General features: G+C 37.2%; 2 protein-coding genes across 2 annotated transcripts; one reads left to right on the plus strand and one right to left on the minus strand.

Annotated features, from left to right (window-relative positions):
- The first annotated feature begins 1990 nt into the window (after window positions 1-1990).
- On the plus strand, window positions 1991-4455 carry LOC147381076 (uncharacterized). The gene is made up of 2 exons (XM_086430872.1): window positions 1991-2639; window positions 3637-4455. The coding sequence occupies exons 1-2, from the start codon at window positions 2435-2437 to the stop codon at window positions 4350-4352; spliced, it is 921 nt and encodes a 306-aa protein (XP_086286998.1). The 5' UTR covers window positions 1991-2434; the 3' UTR covers window positions 4353-4455.
- A 951-nt stretch (window positions 4456-5406) lies between these two features.
- Window positions 5407-17612, minus strand: LOC147381077 (sec-independent protein translocase protein TATC, chloroplastic-like). The gene is made up of 4 exons (XM_086430871.1): window positions 17290-17612; window positions 13311-13618; window positions 7171-7461; window positions 5407-5873 (listed from the first exon to the last, which is right to left on the minus strand). The coding sequence occupies exons 1-4, from the start codon at window positions 17531-17533 to the stop codon at window positions 5664-5666; spliced, it is 1053 nt and encodes a 350-aa protein (XP_086286997.1). The 5' UTR covers window positions 17534-17612; the 3' UTR covers window positions 5407-5663.
- Window positions 17613-19737: the final 2125 nt, after the last annotated feature.

Below are 19737 nucleotides of genomic sequence, written 5' to 3' on the forward strand. Positions count from 1 at the left end.
TAGTGGGAGGCCATTTTGGAGTGAGTCCAATATAACATTCTTTTCTTCTAATCTTTAATTTTCTTTTCTATTCTTTTATTTTTCTTGATTTTCTTTTAGTTTCTTGTTCTTGATTTTCTTGATTCTTGAAACTCCTTTCTTGATTTTCTTGATTCTTGAAACTTACAAACCTCAACCCTTAATCCGTTCTCCATTTTCTTTAACCCTTATTTTATTAATCTCTTTTCTAAATCATTAACCCTTAATCCTTTCCTTATCCCACAAATCTTTAACCATTTTCATTAGAATTATGATCATACTCATACCTACAATCATTGAAATAAAATTTTCATTTTACCTTTTGAGTTTACCCAATCCTAAACCAAATTCCCTAAACACCTTTTTTTCCTTTTTTCCCCAAATTTCCTAAAACCCCTTATTTTCTTTTCTCCCCTCACCGTCTTGTATCATAGATCCATAACTAAAGCCCAATATCTAAAATAAAATAAAATCTTAAAATTAAAATATTACCCAAATAGATTAGGCCCATGAACTCTGATGTCCCCCGTCACTTTGTTCTTGTATCCCAAGGTTACTCATTGGAGGAGATGACACACCCTTCTGGCACATGGAAACGTTGTGATTTGCTCGTAAACGGGTTTGACACCATTGAAGTCTAGGCCATGGTCATTTAGCTTATGGGCTATTGTCTTGTGTTGTCCTAGAATAAAGCCCAAGCAAGTCAAATTCGGTCCATGATTTGGGAGCCCAAATTATTTGATGGGCCCAACTGATCAGCAAAGTGTAATAGGCTCGTGGGGGTCCGAAGGGTAAAAAAATCATTGAATATTCACGAATCCTAGGTCGGGGCACATGATCTATGTTACATCCCTTCACTCTTGAAGCCTTCTTCCTCAGAAGTAAGGGGAAAACTTGTTTGAGTCCCCTGTTGTAAGTTCAATAGCTGTTGTGAATGAGGAGGAAGTTTCTCAACTCTCGCTAACTGGGAACCCATGCTAGATGTCATCCTCTAGTCCTCCTCTTTGGCATGTAAATTTGGGATGCTCAACAGCAAATGTACAGAGAATTGTGGACAAATTTCGAAGGGACGGTTGTTGGGTGTGTATCTAGTTCTGACATATCCCAGTTGGCTATATTTGCAAGGTTAGTGAAGGCATTCAGTCTCTGTTTGTATCAAGATTCCACCAATAAAAGATTAAAGGCTGGTTCGCTTCTCACTTCTTGCTTTCAAACTCTCCCTAACATCGTCTCTTTAAGCATTTTTTTTCTATTTCAAGACATCAAAAGTATATGGAAGGCCAAACCACTCATCTGTGCTTATTTATTTAAATTTTGTTTTCCTGTCAAAATCAACATTAATCTTCACATCTTATTTCTATTTCTCATATTCCATAGTTGCAATGAATTTTCTGCATCATTCTTTAATGCCAAAACAAATTTTCATCCAATTTCAAAGGTCCTATACTCAGATGGTTTGATTCAGACGAACAGACTTTCAAGTAAGAGAGTTGATGAAGATATTTCTTATGATGTTTTGATGCTTCATTACTCTAGATCGTAGCTTGAATTCATTCATAGTAGCATAGATTTAGCACGATTGTTTTTCTAATTTTCATGAAAAATCATAGTTAGGTGCACACTTCTGTGCACTTCTACTCAGGCGATCATGCATTGGTACTTAGGACTAGATCCCCATGGGTGAGCTTTTCGTATGTCTCATCAGAAGGCATGATAGTTTCAATGAGGCAAAGTCCCCAAGTTAGAGGGCCATGGGGTGAATTTTTGGCAACATTTGTATGAAAGGCACCGAAGGAGCATTACTTAGGATTTTTTTGGGATGATTCCCTGCTTTCTCCAATCTGTCAGTGCCCACATGGATGTAGTTAATTGGGTTCACCAAGTGGCACCGAGCATGAATCAAGTGAGCTGTGGGTGTCGGTGGAGGGCTTTGTACATACCAAAACGGTTTTCTTCTTTGAGGCTCTATAGAGATCGGTGAAACTTTGAATTCACAAGTTCTCCAATAGGTTGCAATACATTGGTGTCATTGCTGATTATGCACATTTCCATGAGGTGAGATTGTGCCATGTCCATAACTCGCCTGAATCTTCTTATGTATTCGTCGAGGGGTTCACTTTTATAGTGAAAATTCTCTTTAGATTCGACAAGATAACCTACTTGCAGACAGGAAAATATTGGTAGAACAGGTTTTTAATTTCTATTCTGAAAACACCATTATATTGGTCTAAATAAAAGAGTGGTTTTCCTAGAAACCTAACTTTTCCAGAACTGTAGTATGTCCTAAGTTTTCTCATCCATCTTAGTTTAGTTTATTGGGTAAGGTCATCAAGAAACACTGAATCATGGATTCAAGTCATTCATTGGCTTGAATCATAATAACAGATATTCTATCGTGCTTGTTTATGCAGCCGGAATGCTTTGCACCGTAGAAGTACCAAGTTTGAAAGACTTGGAAAAGAACATGGACGTATACTTCAACATGCTTCAAGGGTTACTTCTGCTTTCCCATGGGAGTAAAGTCGGTGCTGGACCTACTCTTTGTTCCAGTGTCAATGCATCTGTAAAGCAAGTTGTTGATTGCAGTTTTTCTTTGATGAAAGAGGCCGTCTCCTCTTATGGTAATCTCTCCCCCTCTTTTCTACACTATTTGGCAAAATTATTCTCAATGGTTACAATGTCAGGAGATTGTTGGGGATTCTAGATATGAAATTCAATTATTTCCAAGATAATAATAACCTTTCATCTTTGCAAAACATATGTTGATCTCTTTTCTTGAAAAGCGGTGTTTGGAAATGAAAGAGACATGCTAAGGTCAGGGTCATCATTCTTTATTTCAATCATTTTGTTCACAAAACCAATGCAGGACATCTTCACCCAAACTTGTTGTAACTGTTAGAAATTGTATTAGTGCTTTACAAATGATCCTCGTTCTATATTGAGAGCTGCTATTGTCACCCTAACTTTTACTTATTACACCTCAATTTCTTAAATTATTTATCACACCCTAGTTAAAGGTTAAAACTCAATATTCAAACATGCCAAAAGTTTGTTTGAAGTTGTTATTTCTACATTACAAAGCATTATAACACAATGAAACAACTTTAACAGTTGTTTACAATTAGGATTAGGCCCATATAAAATCCTAAATCTAACAAATAGAAATCTAAAGAGAGAGAGAGTTTGTATTGGCACCCGAACTTTTACTTATTCTCAACCATTAACTTATTTTTCAAATTTTAATTGGAGTGCAATAAGTAAAAGTTGGGGTGCCATTAGCAGCTTTCTTCTTTAATTTGTTTATAGTTTATTATTTTTAGTGATATATATGTGAGAGTAGGCAGCGTACACTTCTTCTCTCTCTCATTCTCTCACCTCTCCCTCCCCCTATATTTTTCTATCTATATTTATTTTGAGAGATTCTATTGCCACACCAACTTTTGCTAACACCACCCCAATTCATATGTAAATCACCAAAGAAATAGCACACATCTTGGGGGGCATTAGCAAAAGTTGGTGTGGCAATTGAAGCTCTTTTTTTTTTTTCTTTTTTTTTTTTTCTGTATTGTTTTGTACCCTAGATTTGGCTCAATAACTTCTAAATTGGATGTTACTCAGGATCTCGTAACAAAGATCATAAACTGTCAATCCCTCAGTTATCTGGTACCGTCTGGGAAGCATGTAAAGCACTCAAGAAGACTCCAACTACAAACAACACAGCTATCGGGCGAGCAATAATACAGGTCGCAGTGTCCGTGAAGGATGTACTGCGTGAGATGAAGGAGCTGAAACCAGGTTCCGCTGATCCAACAGATGAAACTCCCAATGAGACTGCCGCTGACTCCTCGCATCAGCCCCATGGTGATGATGGTTCGACTGAGGGTGATCTTGGTAACGACTTATCACCCGAGGAGATGAAAATCGCTCAATCAGCTGTCAATGTTGTGTCGGACCTACTTGTAGTCATCAAGGAACTTACCCGTTTCATTACGGGTCTGCTTAAGCAGACAAATACTGATGATAACAGAAACTCTGTTGATTCCTTGGAAAGATTATTGAGTCTATGTCAAGGCATTGGTATTCAGATTGATGAGGTAGGTGCATGTCTTTACCCTCCACAAGAAGTTCTGGCCTTAAAGGTGGCAGCCAAAGAAATATCCAATGTAGTTCATGAAATGCAAACAGAGGTCAGCAACCTTAATAGCTCCTCCGAAGGTTTCTTTCGATCATGTCAAGGTTTGGAGAATTCTCTGAGAAAATTTAAATCCGAACTAGATCATTCTGATACTATCGATTTAGTACCTGAATTGCAGAATCTTGCAGTGAACAAGTAAAGAACAGTTGATGAAACATTTTATTATCTTATAATTTTGGTTATGTGGTTACATTTTGTATATGTTTTAAAAACTTTTTAAGCTTGGCATCAACTTTGAAGAATTTTATTATCTTATACTTTTTGCTTCGTGATTTTCGATGAAGGCTCAGGTCTGTTGACTCACAAAAATATGAGTCAGAGAAAAAAAAACACATGATCCCAACCGTGTATGTGCAAAATCCAATGGTCATGCTGCATTGGAATTAAATTTCTAACCTTGATCCATTGTCGTGCATGCTTCCTTCTCAAACAGATGGTATAGGTCCCTCATCCTTAACTCATGCTAAAAATTTAATTTATTTGGCAGCCCTAACCCTTTTTTTCTTCTCTTGAGTGAACTGAAAACTTAATTAATTATTCTTTTCATTGATTCAGAAGATAAAATAAGAGATTATATTGCCACGCCAACTTTTACTTACATAGCAATCCTTTTGAAATTAAGGAGTTGTTTACATATGGATTGATGTGTTGTAAGTAAAAGTTGGTGTGCTAATAGCAGCTCTAAGAAATAATAGAGAAAATAGAGCAGTTAATCTAATTGTTTGAAGACTTAAGTGACCTTGTCACCAAAACCCAAGGTTGAAAACTAAGGGATATTTTGGGGAAAAAAACCAGTGTTTCTGGCAAGAGGTTGGTAATTGTCGAGGGCTTGAGGGATGGGTTTTCAGTTTGAACATGCAGGGTTAAAACCAGATGGGTATGTCACATCAGGCACAAACCATGGATCCTGTGATTAGTTTTGCAAGAACTACCAAATGCCCTTCTTTATGAAAGGATCGAATCTGTAATCGTATGGGTGGAAGAGATCGAACATTGGCCTTTATATATATTCTACTTTTTGTGCGTATCTTCTCCTCTTTTGTGCAGTTGTGAAGGATGTAAGCTAGGATCTACTCTTTTCTTATGGTCAATAATGAAGAATCCACAAAAACCAGGGGAAGATACTGAAACCAAGACTTCGTGCTTGAGGTGCAGAATATTATTCATCTTTATGTGAATCAAAACACCAGATATAAGGATTTAATTTACAAACATAGATAAAAATGAATATATTACAACCGACATGATATTTATTACAATTTGAACGTGACAAGGGAAGAAACTCCTTACAACAGGTTCAGCAGATCTAACAGAATATGATATTTTATTATCTGTTTCTGTTTTCTATGGCGCATACTTGCGGGGAATTACATGGCATGTTTCCTTATTTTGTGGGAGTGATCGATGAGAAGAAAAATATATGACGATGACGTGATGGTTCGAAACCCAATTAACGCCCGGATAACTTTACCATCCATGCACCACCCAAGTAGAGACCCAAGAGAGGCCCTGCTAACAACATCTGAGTTAGAGGATCGGTCGATGGTGTGAGAACAGCAGCAGCCACAACTGCACCTACCACAACATATCTCCAAATCGATAGCATTTGATCTCCTGAAACTAAACCAACTTGTCCCAATAGAAGCTGTATAACTGGAACCTGTAGAGAGAAAATCATCCATCCAATTAATGATGTTTGTTTCAAGTAGATGTGGAACATTAAAGGTAGTAAATGACACTCGTAGGGTTGAAACACTAGTTATGATTGATGGGCTAGAAATACCTCAAAAGTGACTACTTTCGTTATTTAGTTTCAGCTATGCAAAGATAGCTAGGGGAGAGGATATGACCTATAGAAATAGTGTAGGCAGCTCTTTTAGATGGCTTAGAAAAATACAACAAAAGCTAATGACAACCAAGGAGTCTGTGCAAGTTCAAAGAAGAAAGCCGAGAACGAAGTAAGAAAAGATTTGAAATCACGTGCCTTTGACAGATGTTATATCTCTAGATGGAGTTAAATGGAGAAAAATGATTCATGTTTCTGACCTCAATATTTGGAATCAATGTTCTAAAAAACGTACGCCTCGCCAAAAAACCTACGCCTCACGAGGCGTAGGCTTCATGCCTTGAGGCTTTAGCCTCATCAAACATTAGTAAGACTTACGCCTTAGATGTAAGAGGCGTGCGCCTCATACCTTATTTTCTTGCTTTATTTTACACAAATGCCCCCCTCCCCCCCAATGTCTCTTATGTACATAATCCTACTAAATAGAAGTATCTTTTATCTTCTAAACTTAGATTATCAAGATCTCTCTTTGAAACCCTAAAATCTCCCTACACCAAGATCTCTTCCAAGGGACTCTAATACTTATCCGAATTCGAATCCGACGGTTCCTACAACTTTCTTACGAAGATTGTGATCAAATAGAACCAATAAATCAAGGATTTTCTAAGGTTTTGAGCTATGTGATTTTAAATGTACATTCTTGAACTTTTTACCTATTTTTTTCAAAAACTCATATTTCTCTGTTGTTTTTGTGTTTGATTCTATATTACATAGCTACTTCCCTACATTTTTAATGTTTAATTTTTATTTGATGCTTGAACGTTGTTTACTTGTTTTTTTTATTTTTTCTGAATTTATTATAATGTTTATATATTTTTTAGGTTTTATTTTTAAAATTAATTGAGGCTTACGCCTTGCCTCAAGAACCCAAAACGCCTCAGGTACTTTAAAACACTGTTTGGAATAATGAATTCAATAACCAGTTTTCAATTTTTATTTTTTATTTTTCCAGAAGAAATTTTTGGCAGAAAATATGACATCCAAATCAGTAACCAAAAGTTAACTGAGATCTAACACACAGTAAACACTAGAGAGAATCTCTACTTGGTAAGTAAAAGATATGCCCATGAAGAACTGAAAAAAACAGACATCTTTTCTGTGCAATCTGTACCTGGAAAGACAAGCCAGTGCTGAACATTAGCACTAGTACAAACTCAAAGTACTGATCGATGGACCACAAAGACTCCACCGCCCCTTCTGCATAGCTCACAAAGAAATTCAAGGCTGCCGGAGTGAGAACCAAGTAGGAGAAGGCAAGACCAGCATAGAAAAGCACCGAGGACCCTAAAACAATGGGCCCAAGGAATCTTCTCTCTGCCTTTGTAAGACCTGGGATAACAAAGGCTATGATCTCATAGACAATCACGGGACTCCCAAGGAGAAGCCCACAATATCCGGATACCTGCACCACACCATTAAGATATGTATTGGTTTTAATTTTTATTTTTATTTTTGCAAGAAGCATAGAGATTTCCATCATGATTATTCATATAGTGGTATCCTTCAATCTATTAAATTCAAAAACAATCGAAAGGAGGAACAACAACAGCCTCCAATTTTTCACATTTAACATTAACATGATTGAAAAGTGAACTTAAAACCTGAATATCCCCAACCTCCATAAGGAAAGGTTTACAAAGTATTACAATTGCCTGAATATTTTATGAACTGCAATGGAATTCAAGGCAACAATTTCGTACTGTGTGCAAGTTGTGAAATACTTTACCAGTTGGGGTAAGTAGTTCCATGTGTGTGGACAGGTCTAAACATTGGATGGGTATAGAAGTGATCCATTTTCTTTTATATGTGCTCAAAGGAACCACACAAAGGAGAGAAGTCCTTCAACTAAATGCATCCAGAAATGATGTTTGGGAAAGAGGTTAATGAGAATCGATTCTCATCTCATTTTAATAAGTTACAGAAAAAGAAATTGTTACGAGTTCTTATTTAATGTCGTGTGGGCCCAATACTTAAGCCCACACGACCAACCACATGTTTTTAATATAAAAGAGAGGCCAAACCCTATGGGAATGACCGATTCATTCTCTTATACATTTTCCTCCTCTCTTTAACACTAATCTTCTAACATGGTATCAGAGCACTTCTACCATTAGATCTGCTTGATTTCTCTTATTTGCTTATCTTTTCTTAATCCCTTTCTTTTCCCTTTTCAATCCAGTACTTCCAACCCTAAGGCCTTGGTTCCAAAATGGGATTAGGTGTTTAAGGTTTGTTTGTTTACTCCTAAATGTTTATCTAGGACTTTTTTTTTGTGTTTGTTTAAGGTATTTGTGAATGATTGAGGAATTGGTGGACAATTTTGAAGTCTCAAAATTCAAATTTTTTTTTTTTTTTTTTAAATGTGAATAGTGCTTGTGAACAATGCTTTCTGCGTGGATAGTGTTTTCTGCACACAAAATTCTCTTTTTCTTTTAACTTCTCGATCAATAATTTGAAATTTTTCCCAAATCTCAATTTTTTTCCGGGTGTTTTTGAGTTTTGCAATTGTATTCCAATTGTTATTTTATTGGCCTCTCAACCCAAGCCGCATATCATAGAATATCCCAAGGTATACTCTTTTTTTTTTTTTTGAAATTTTTTTCTCCATGTGGGTTTTCAGTTTATTCTTCCCCGAATAGCTAATTAGGGGATTTCTAAGGGTGTTGGTAGAGGAGGTCATGGTGGTGATTTGAAGTGCATCTATTATGATACACTGGCGACATTGAGCAATTTTGTTGGGATAAATGGGGTAAACCTGCTTGGGCAAATCAAGATCAAGAAGAACTTCCTCAAAGTTTCATTGATTCCACTTCTCAGACTACACCTAAAACTGCATTTTCCGATCTTACCACACTGTTGGGAGAGATTCTTCAGAAGTTGACTACCTTGACTACAAGACCTAATCCACCCATAACTAGTTCAGGTAATCCCGGATTTATGGCTGCCAAGTCTCTCTCATCTTGGGTCATTGATTTGGGAGTTTGTGCCCACATGTCTGGTATATCTTGTCTCTTTTCTAATTTCTATTCTCGTAATTCTCACATTGTACTAGTCGATAGGTCCACTCACAATGTAGTTGGGAAAGGTGATATTTTTTCACACTTATCTCTTCTCTTATACTCTTTTGATCTCTGGTCTTCCTTTTAATCTAACTTTCTGTTAGTCAGCTTACAAAATCATTATAGTGCTCCGTAACCTTCTTCCCTTTTTATTGCGTCTTTCAGGATCTCGAGAAGAAGAAGATGATTGGTTTGGGACATAAGAAAGATGGATTATACTATTTAATATGTGATGCGCCTACTTTTGCCTTAAGTGCTTCGGTTTCACCCCTTTAGTGGCATTATCGGTTGGGTCATGTGTCTTTGTATAATTTACATCGTGTTATTCCTAAATTGAGTTCAATGTCAATTTTAGAATGTGAGGTTTGCCAATTAAGAAAGCATCACCGTAGTTCTTTTCCTAGTCATACTGAGAGTCGTCATTGTAGTCTTTTTGGAATAATTCATACAGATATTTGGGATCCGTCAAGAATAAAAAGTTTATCTGATTTTCATTACTTTATGGTGTTTGTGGATAATAATTCTCGTATGACATGGCCCTTCTTATTAAAAAATCGCACTAAATTACCTCGTGTTTTACTTACTTTTTATAAAGAAATTTCAGTCCAATTGGACAAATTTGTGAAAATTATCCGTGATGATAATGCCTCAGAATACAGGCAATCTTCTATTCAATCTTTTTGTTCAAATAATGATATTATTCATCAGACCAGTTATGTTCATATTTCTCAACAGAATGGTGTTGCTAAGCGAAAACATCGTCATTTACTTGATGTTGCTCGCATCATTATGTTTTAGATGCATGTACCTTAACCTTATTGGGGTGATGTCCTCATAGCTTATCATCTTATTAATCGCATACCATCATTTGTTTTAAATGATCAATCACCTTTATCTCTGATTTATCCTCAAGTTCATCCTTTTGTTGTTGTTCCTAGAGTTTTTGGTTGTGTTTGCTTTGTTCACTCATTTGAGCCTGAGTTGGATAAACTTTTCCCAAGATCCATCAAATGTGTCTTTTTGGACTACTCTCGTACACAAAAATGGTATAAGTGTTATTGTCCTGTCACTTAACGCAACTATGTAAGTGCTAATGTGACATTCTTTGAGTCTACACCTTATTTTTCTTCTGTTTGTGCCTCATTTGACTTGAATCTTATGTCTTATTGTCAGGGGGAGCTGCCTCCTACAATTTCCTCCTCTCTTGTGCTTCCAATTCTTCCTGCAAGTGACCCTTCCACTGTACCTTTTTAAGAATATCAACGCACTCATTTCTGAGCACCTTCATCTTCTCTGTCAGCCCCAGATCCTTCATCAGCTTCACTTGAGGTTCCTCCACATCTACCAGCATCTACTTCTACCTCTAGTGATCCTCCTATTGCTTTAAGGAAAGGTACTAGATCTTGCACTAAACACCCAATTGCTAATTTTGTGTCTTTTCATCGGATGTTACCTTCATTTCACCAATTTGCTATTTCTGTTGTTATTTCCTATACGCATGTATTATCCTCCTCTGGATGGAAACTAGCTATAGATGAAGAGATTGCAACCCTTCGTCATCATCATACTTGGGATCTATCTCCTCTTCCATTAGGAAAGCAGGTTGTGGGGTGTAGATGAGTGTATACAATCAAGTATCTTCCTAATGGATCTGTTGAGAGGTTGAAGACTCGCCTTGTAGCCAAAGGTTACACACAGATTTATGGGATCGATTATAGTGAGACTTTTTCTCCAATGGCTCGCTTAAATTCTATTAAAGTTCTTATTTCTATTGCAATATGTTATACTTGGCCCTTGTTTCAGTTGGATATTAAAATTGCTTTTCTACATGGAGACTTACAGGCGGAGTATATATGGAATAGCCACCTGGATATGTTGCCTCTAGTAAGACTGGACTAGTGTGTCGCCTACAGAAGGCAAGCTATGGGTTGAAACGGTGGCCTAGAGCTTGGTTTCATAAATTTAGCTCAGTTGTTCTTGCCTAGGGATTTCCTAGGTCTACTTCTGATCATTTAGTGTTTGTGAGGCACTCTTCTCGTGGAATTATCGTCTTGATAGTTTATGTGGATGATATCATTATCACTGGAAGTGATCCTAGCGGTATCTCTAATTTGAAGACTCATCTAGCCAAACAGTTTCATACTAAAGACTCGGGTCTTCTTCGCTATTTCTTAGGTATTGAAGTAGCTCACTCCAAAGAAGATATTAGTCTGTCTCAGATAAAGTATGGTATATATTTGTTATCTAAGACTAATACTTTGGGTTCTAAACCAGTTAATAGATCCCACTACTAAGCTTGATGCTGAGCAGGGGTAGATTTATCCTGATGGAGTGCGTTACTGTAGGTTAGTTGTCAAACTAATCTACCTGATTGTCACTCGCCCAGATATTACCTTCGTTGTGAGAGTAGTTAACCAACTTATGCATATTCCGCGACAGACTCATTAGGATATTGTGTTTAGGATACTTAGGTATATAAAGAGCTCACCGGGTAAATGATTATTATGCAAACCTTCACCTCTTATATCCATTACTAACTTTTCCAATACTAATTGGACAAAGAACCGGACTGATCATAGATCTACTTCTGGGTATTGTACCTTTGTGGGAGGAAATTTGGTGACTTGTGTAGTAAAAAACAACTAGTTGTAGCTCGTTCTAATGTTGAAGTAGAATACAGGGCAATGGCACATACTACACGTGAGATGCTTTAGGTTCAGAGTCTTCTAAAGGAGATGGGGATTGATGTTCCTACTCCTATGCCTATGTATTTTGACAATTAAGTTACTAGTTATATAGCTAGTAATCCAGTATTCCACAAGATAACCAAGCACATTGAGATTGATTGTCACTTTATTTGTGATATGGTGAAGGCTAAGAAGATATCTACTCCCTATATCAAATCAGAAAATCAGGTGGGAGATGTTTTCTCAAAACCATTGTCTAGGAGTTCCTTTATTACTTTTTCTACCAAGTTGGGTATGTCAGATTTGAATGTTCCAGCTTGAAGGGAAGTGTTAGGGTTCTTATTTAATGTCGTGTGGGCCCAATACTTAAATCCACACGACCAACCACATGTTTTTAATATAAAAGAGAGGCCAACCCCTATTGCAAGTGACCAACTCATTCTCTTCTCTGCTTTCCTCCTCTCTTTAACCCTAATCTTCTAACATAAATATTTAGGTAAAAGAAATTCACACCACCTACAACCAAGTTAGGTGACTTTTCAATACAGAAAACAGAAAGAAAAAATATCAGGACTAGAACAAATATACATATATTGAAAAACCACCATAAAATTGTGTCCCATAAATACCCTAGAGTTTGCCTGTGTTTACAGGCATGGGCATCCTCTTTGGGGTTAAAAGTTAGAAGAAGAAAGATAATAAAGTAGTAGGGGTATTATTGAAAAAGGGTGGGAAGAGGATAGGCAAAATATAGAGTTGAAGGGGTACTCTTGGAAAAGGGGGTAGAAGAGGAAAGGCAATAAAGATGGAGGGATATTCTTGAAAAAGGGAAGAAGAGAAAGTGTAAAGTCATCCTTGATTATTGTGATTCATTTGAAAACTGGTTGTTCAACCAGTTGTGCCCCCAAAAAGTAGTAATACAAGTTTCCAAGAGAAAGCAAACAAGATCTGTTGCTTCCAATAACCGCCAAACGGAATGTTTCAAGCCATTTCAATTACTATAGCATTGGGAATGAGTAGAAATACCTTTTCTTAATAGGTCGCACTCGGCAGCCAACGCTTTGTCCTATATGGGTTAGAAGTTTCGGAATGGGCTGATTTTTTGTGAGAATGATCTCTACGGTGAGGAGATCACCCCCACAAAAACCTGCCCAATCTGAAACTTCTAACCCTATCAAAAGTAGTCTACAAATTAACGGTAAAAATCGATGGTCCATAATTCTTCAACTTGAAAACTACTTTTGATGGGGTTCGAAGTTTCGGAATGGGCTGATTTTTTGTGAGGATGATCTCCTCACGATAGAGATCATCTGCGCAAAAAATCAGCCCAATCCGAAACTTCTAACCCATATAGGACAAAACGTTGGCTTCATGTTGGTTTCCTAAGCGTTGGCGACTGAACGCTACCCTTTATTAATAGTTTTAAAAAATGACGGATAAAAGGGATATGAAAGCAACAAAAAAATTGATCTCATAAATAAGATTTAAATCTCATTTTATATTACCTTCAAAGTTGTAAAGAAAAACTCTCCAGGAGCTAGTTGAAGAAAGCGAACTCCCTGTGATCCAACAGGAGCTTCAAGGATCATTATCAATTCTTTAGAAAATGCAAAGCATCCTAAGATAGCTGCTGCTATTGCCAAAACTGACACGAATAATCTCTGACGCAACTCTTCAAGATGATCAAATATACTCATTTCTTTGTCATCTGGGAGGAGCTCTTTACTAGGATAGAAAAAATTATAAAGGGAACTATCTCCTCTATCTTGGCTGACATTTTCTATATTTTCATCGTTCGAGTTTTCTGCCCCATCTACAGTTCCATTAAAACAAGAGATCAGAACCTTACTGAAAAATGTACAACTACCTGTCTTTAATAAACCATTAAGAAAAACATTGTTAAACATTAGATAGCTCCAAAGTTGTTAATAAGATAAGCATTTCTCCACCAGTGTAGAGAGCTAGGCACAAGGAAGAAAACTATTAACAAGTCATTGAGAAACACATAGGTAAAATAGGTAACACTGTACCAGTACTGTGGTTTCAGAATCCAAGTGGCCGTGGAGTTAACAAAGCACATATAAATACGAGAGAACCTTACCATGAATGTACTAGGTCACACAGATTTTATATAATAGAACCAATATCAGAGAACTAATGTAAATTCTGGATGCCTTGTAAGAGAAAATGCTGAGGTATAATCCCCAAAATTGAAAAATGGAAAACAACTGAAAAGATATATTTTAAGGCTCATCTTCTTTTGGTGCAAACTGTCTAAGGTTTTCAAGGGCCTCTTCTTCAAGGATTTCAAATACAAATCTTTGGTCAACATGGTAAAAAAATCCAGCAATTTATCACCCAATGTCTTGAAATCAGCATGTCAATAGCATTGTTGCCTAATAATGGCCAAAACACCATTGTTGCTGCCATGCTTAGCTGAATAATTGCATCATTCAACACCACCTATTATGTGAAAGGATTGGGCCAAACTCCATTTCACATGTGGATCTCTACGCTATCTCAAGATTACTTTATGCATATCTCCATATTAAACTAACATGCCATGCTAGTCTTATAGCCCCATCATGCCCAGAACCCTAGCCGGTCTGCCAAAATGCCACATTTGTGTCGTACAGGAGCAAGCTTATCCACTCTCTGCCAAGGAGTTGAACCAAACATGATACGCCTATGTGTGCCCAATGCTTAATAATGCTAACCCTCCTCTTACGAGTAGGAGGATTTTCAGTTCTAGCCATAGAACTTTTTAAGAAATACAACCCCCCCCCCCCCCTCCTCCTCCTCCTCCTCCTCCTCCTCCTCCTCCTCCTCCTCCTCCTCTTACTAAAACAATGAGAAGAAATACAAAATGGCAAATGACTAGTAAGGGCTAAGCTAGAGACCCTGCTCGATTGTGGGCCAAGCCAAGGTCCAAAACTTTTAACCACCTAGGGCACGTAGTTGAGGCTCGAGAGCTTATCTTACAAACTTGAAACCTTTTTGGACCCAGAAAGATCCATAGTAAAAAAATTATAGGAGAAAAAAGGAGATCCATAGTAGATAAATTGTGGCCTATAGTCTAATCCAGAAGCCAAGTACAGGTCCAAACTCCACCTCGGATTCGTAGCTGAGACCCAAGAACAAGGGCTATCATCTCCAATCACATCAGACCATGATGAAGACCCATATTTGGTTCAACTCGAGACCATAGCAAATATTGAGGTTGGCCACCAAAATAATCCAAGAACAATATCTAGTACTAGACCAATTAATGACCCAACCCAAGCTCAATACCCAATTCCCCTAGAACAAAACCTTGGCTCTAACTCAAGCCTTGAACCAAGTCTTAGGCTTCAAATTCCAAACCTACCGAAGACCAAGGCAAAATCTCAACACATCGGAACTCCCCAATCTTCATCTCTATGATTCAACCAAGGATGAAAAAGAAGATTCTTTTTTTATCATCACCATGTGATCAACACCCTTCTTGATTTTTATGCCTAGGATGGTTGCATTACTTCATTATTGTTCGAGAGTCAACCAACAAAATTGCATCAAAATGGCCACAATCCTTGACGCATCCAATTAAGCAATATGGCCCACATACCATCAAGTGCAAATCCATCTTGACTTTCCAAGAATGAGATTTTTCTGCCTTATGAGAGTTATCATCTGATTCTACTTGCGGAGTTGTGGTCAAATGATGACCAAAGAACCACTGTCACGAAACTCCTCTTTAAAGTTTGAAAAGCAGAGCTACTCAGTCGGCACCCAATTTTCCTTGCAAAGTCTTGGGCACATTTGGTTCAGATTCTAGAATCCAATTCTTACTCACATCTAGAATCCGATGTCATGTTTAGTTTGTATTATAACAAAATTTCTTCCATAATCATGTTCAAGAATATGCTAAAATCGTAAACGGGACACGACCTGTTTCTTACGTTATTGGAATTTGTTTCAAGCATATTTAGCTAAAATGTTGTTTCTACGCTTAGATATATAATGTTTAGTATTACAACTATAGAAGCATGGTCATCTAAGCAAGATTATAATTCTATATTTGAAATAAATTACAATAAACATTGTAGCCAAAAACAATTATGAAATTTGGAAATCATTGTCCATAATTTGATTTTACCACCAAAAATTAGAAATTGGAGTCAGAATCTTACCATCCGACCAAACATTATTTGCCGGTCTCCCACGAATTATTTTTTTTTATGGGTATCTTGGACTTGAACCCACGACCTCAAGATTGCCTTGCAATGTGTCAAACCAACCGAGCTATGGGACTAAGCCCGGTTTCCCACGAATTATGGCTCAGATGATAATTAGCATCACCCAACTCCCTCGAAAAGTAGAAAATTGTAGTTAACTGGAACCCCCTAGAAATTTAGTCGATCAACATCATTCGAGAAGTTTAAGTTGGGAGTTGTTCTATGACGATGTGATCTTTAATATATCTGAGAAGCTCGACCACGAAGTTTATGCTAATGTCATCCATAACATATCCGAGAAGCACGAGATGATCATCAGTCTACAAATTTTATGTTGGTGTGATCCTCCATATATCCAAGAAGTTTGAAGTGATCACTGATCCAAAAATAGGTTTTGGAAATTAAAATAGTAAAAACTACATGTCTCATAATATATCTCTATATCTCATGTTCTAACACTTAATTCACATTAATTTATGTATGAATGGAAGTAAATCGCCGAAAAATATAATTGTATGCCACACATGGTTTTAAATCTCGTCCAAGACCGAGATGACTCAGGCTAGTCATCTTGGTATCGTTCAGCAACAAGACGAATGCACATGGCATCTTGGACCTCACATTATCTCGCGAGATGAACGAGATGACTTGGATAGTATTTTGAAAATCTCGGCCTTGTCAATCTGGACTTTGCATATTTTGATTAAAATGATTAATTTTTAGAATTTACATATTTATTATATAAATAAAATATTATTTAATGACTAAACGACTTCTAATCTAGATTATTTTATTAACAAATAAAAAAAATTCACTCAAATATATATGAATAAATTATTGTAAAACGAGTTAAATGGTTTATCTCTTCCGAGAAGAGTTGAATTGTCCAAGACAACTCGGTCTCATCCACAAACGAGACGAGACGTCAAACCGAGTTCTGAAACCATGATCCCACGTCTCACAGCATCAAGGGCAACTCATAATTTAAGAGAACTGATAGAAGAACAAAAACCAACTCAATAAATCAGATAAAAATAACAGCACATGTAAAGAAATTATCTGAAACTTGACTAAACAACAAGAACTTAACAAATGTATAGTAGGGTTTCTGTATATTTATCCAATATAACTCGTGAGAATTCTCAGAGAACTAATGAGAAATTAAAAGAGAGCCCATCTCTATAAAATAAATAAAAAGAAAAACCCATAAAAGCAAATCCAACTAAACGAATTGAAAAGAGTCTCTCTATTTCTTTTGCAGAAACCTTACTTGGCTTTTCTTCAAGAATTGAACCAACACCATCCACCTGTATCTGCTGCTGCTCTTTCACATCTTCGAGAGCAAAGCAAACGACTCGGCCCAGATTCTTACGGCCGAGTCGGTCTGAAAGTCGAAACGCTGCTCTTCTTCTGTTGATTTGTAGAGAAGTTGGTTGATTTGAGCTCCAATTTAGACGACCAAAGCAGTAATTGCTGAGGTGTAAGTGAGAGATTAGAGCACTTGTGCTTCCCATCTCAAGTCAAAGACCATTTAAAGATAATCGACGGGGCTAATGGCGGGCGTTTGATATTTGTTGATGAAAATCTAGTGCGCAGTTTAGTAAAAATGTGCTCGAGTTTTCTATTGAGAGCCGATAGATGGTGTCCTGTCTCGGGGTAGGATTGTCATTTTGTTGCACTAAATTTTACTATAATTCATAAATTAAATTACATACGGTTTTATATATTTTTCAATAACTATAAAGATTGTAGAAACCTTGAAATTGTAGAGGATAATAATAGTACGTTATTTAGATCATACGCGTGTCCAAGCCGATTAAGTAGTACCTTGAGTGAGCTAGTAAATCTAGTCCTGTCCAACAGCATGGTAGACCAAGGTAGCAGCGTCTAACCTGGCAGATAGGGCAGGAAAGCACGAATGGAAACCTAGTCTGCTTGGGAAGACAGGTCTGATTCAAAGATTTGCTTAATTTTAAAATGCACCATATTGAGGCCTAAGATCTCGGAAGAGATCTATCAAAGGTCTTTGACTCAATATCAGAGATTTATATTCCGTTTAGGATCCTTAGAATCAAGAGATTCACCGTAATCAAATTCCAATTAAAGGGGAAACCCTTATTCGAATGAAGGATATATAAATAAAGAATCAATGAAGGAAAGAGAGTTCAAACTTTCTACTTATTGACTATCATTTTCTCTACAACTCTAACTTAAGCGTCAGAGGATTATTGGCAAGTACCACACCGATGCTTATAGGAGGAACAGGGGAGTTACTTTAGTTCAGTAGAGAATAATTGATCGAGGTATCACCAGATTCCACCTCTACAAATTTAGCGTCATCCGAACTATGATATATATTGATTTTTGTTGAAACAATGGTAAGAGCCACAAGATCAACTGGGGTAAACGCTTATCCACTTATTGCGCTTAATGTGGTGGTTAATCTCTTGACTCTGTTAGAAGAGATGAGAAAGCAACAAGAAGATATGCAAAGAAAAATAGATAACTTAGTCACGTAGAACCGAGAACTAAATCGACGCATGGAGAACCAACAAAAAGAAAAACAAGATATCCCACCTCCTATTGGAGATAATCGCATTTCAAACGCAGAAGGCAGTTCTCGATCGCGTGACCCAACTGAGAGGGAAGATACTGAAGTCGCGACTGCCATAACAACTCAAGTTGAGCCCATGATGGGTTTGACCCGAGAAGATGTTAGAGATATAATCTAAAAGGAGAAAGAGACAGTGAAGAACGTGAATATATGCCTGGTAGCTACACAGGCCGTTAGGGGAATTCAGATATTACTCTTTACAACTGAGATCTTATCTGAGGAGATCCCAAAAAAGTTTGTATCGTCGTTGTAGACACCCTAATTTGAATGGGCCCCCACTTGAAAAGGGCCCAAAACATCAGATTTTAATAAAGTTCACCAACGGGCCTAGACAAGCCCGATTCGTTAAAACATGGCATTTCGATCAATCCGATGATTCCTAAGATCCCTAAAAAGATTAATGAATTTAGAAAAAGATTTAGCATACCCCCATCTTTTCCACCTTTCACCGCCTCACCATCGTGATTGTAAATACTCCAAACCTGCTTAAGCCCCACGAACCCTCAACTCACAAAAAATTCATTTCTCGCATTATCCAACCTAACCTAAACATAATTCCATATTACCCAAATCCTAAAAATCACCAACTCATTAAGTATCATCCTAAAATAAACCCTACCCAATCCCAAATAACCTACAACCTTCCAAAAACCCAAGCCTAACACATCTTAAAGCCCACAACAATTCAAACCCATATCTATAATCCACAAACCATTACCAACAATCCATTATCCACATCAACCAATCACCCAAGATGATCAAGGTAAGACACATGACATCACCCCAACTCACCTCCCCCATCCAACTACCTACCCCCATCACATTTCTCTAAAAAATCATCGACCCCCATCTCAACCCATACCCTTCCCTAGCATACCCACACCATCTCTAAAAAATCATTGACCCCCATCTCAACCCATACCCTTTTCTAACCAACCCTCATCATTACTTGCAAATTCATTTTCACAAATCAAACCCATACCCCTCTTCTCTAATCAAACATTCATTTTCTCCAATCTACCCATCTAAACATCTAATCTCCACCCATTTTTGACACATGTCACCACCTCCTTCACCTTTTCAAAATCCAATCAATTAATCCCT

Source organism: Akebia trifoliata, unplaced genomic scaffold (genome assembly GCF_017979445.1).
Source record: "Akebia trifoliata isolate Shusen 1 unplaced genomic scaffold, ASM1797944v1 Contig00772, whole genome shotgun sequence".
NCBI lineage: Eukaryota > Viridiplantae > Streptophyta > Magnoliopsida > Ranunculales > Lardizabalaceae > Akebia > Akebia trifoliata.

Bases quoted from the DNA above. Each gene is read 5' to 3' on its own strand.
- LOC147381076 (XM_086430872.1), top strand. From the start codon at position 2,435: ATGCTTTGCACCGTAGAAGTACCAAGTTTGAAAGACTTGGAAAAGAAC. The intron at 2,640-3,636 runs GTAATCTCTCCC...GATGTTACTCAG, and splicing joins AGAGGCCGTCTCCTCTTATG to GATCTCGTAACAAAGATCAT.
- LOC147381077 (XM_086430871.1), bottom strand. From the start codon at position 17,533: ATGGGAAGCACAAGTGCTCTAATCTCTCACTTACACCTCAGCAATTAC. The intron at 13,619-17,289 runs GTAAGGTTTCTG...ATGGAACTGTAG, and splicing joins AATTCTTGAAGAAAAGCCAA to ATGGGGCAGAAAACTCGAAC. The intron at 5,874-7,170 runs GTACAGATTGCA...TTCTCTCTACAG, and splicing joins GCACTGGCTTGTCTTTCCAG to GTTCCAGTTATACAGCTTCT.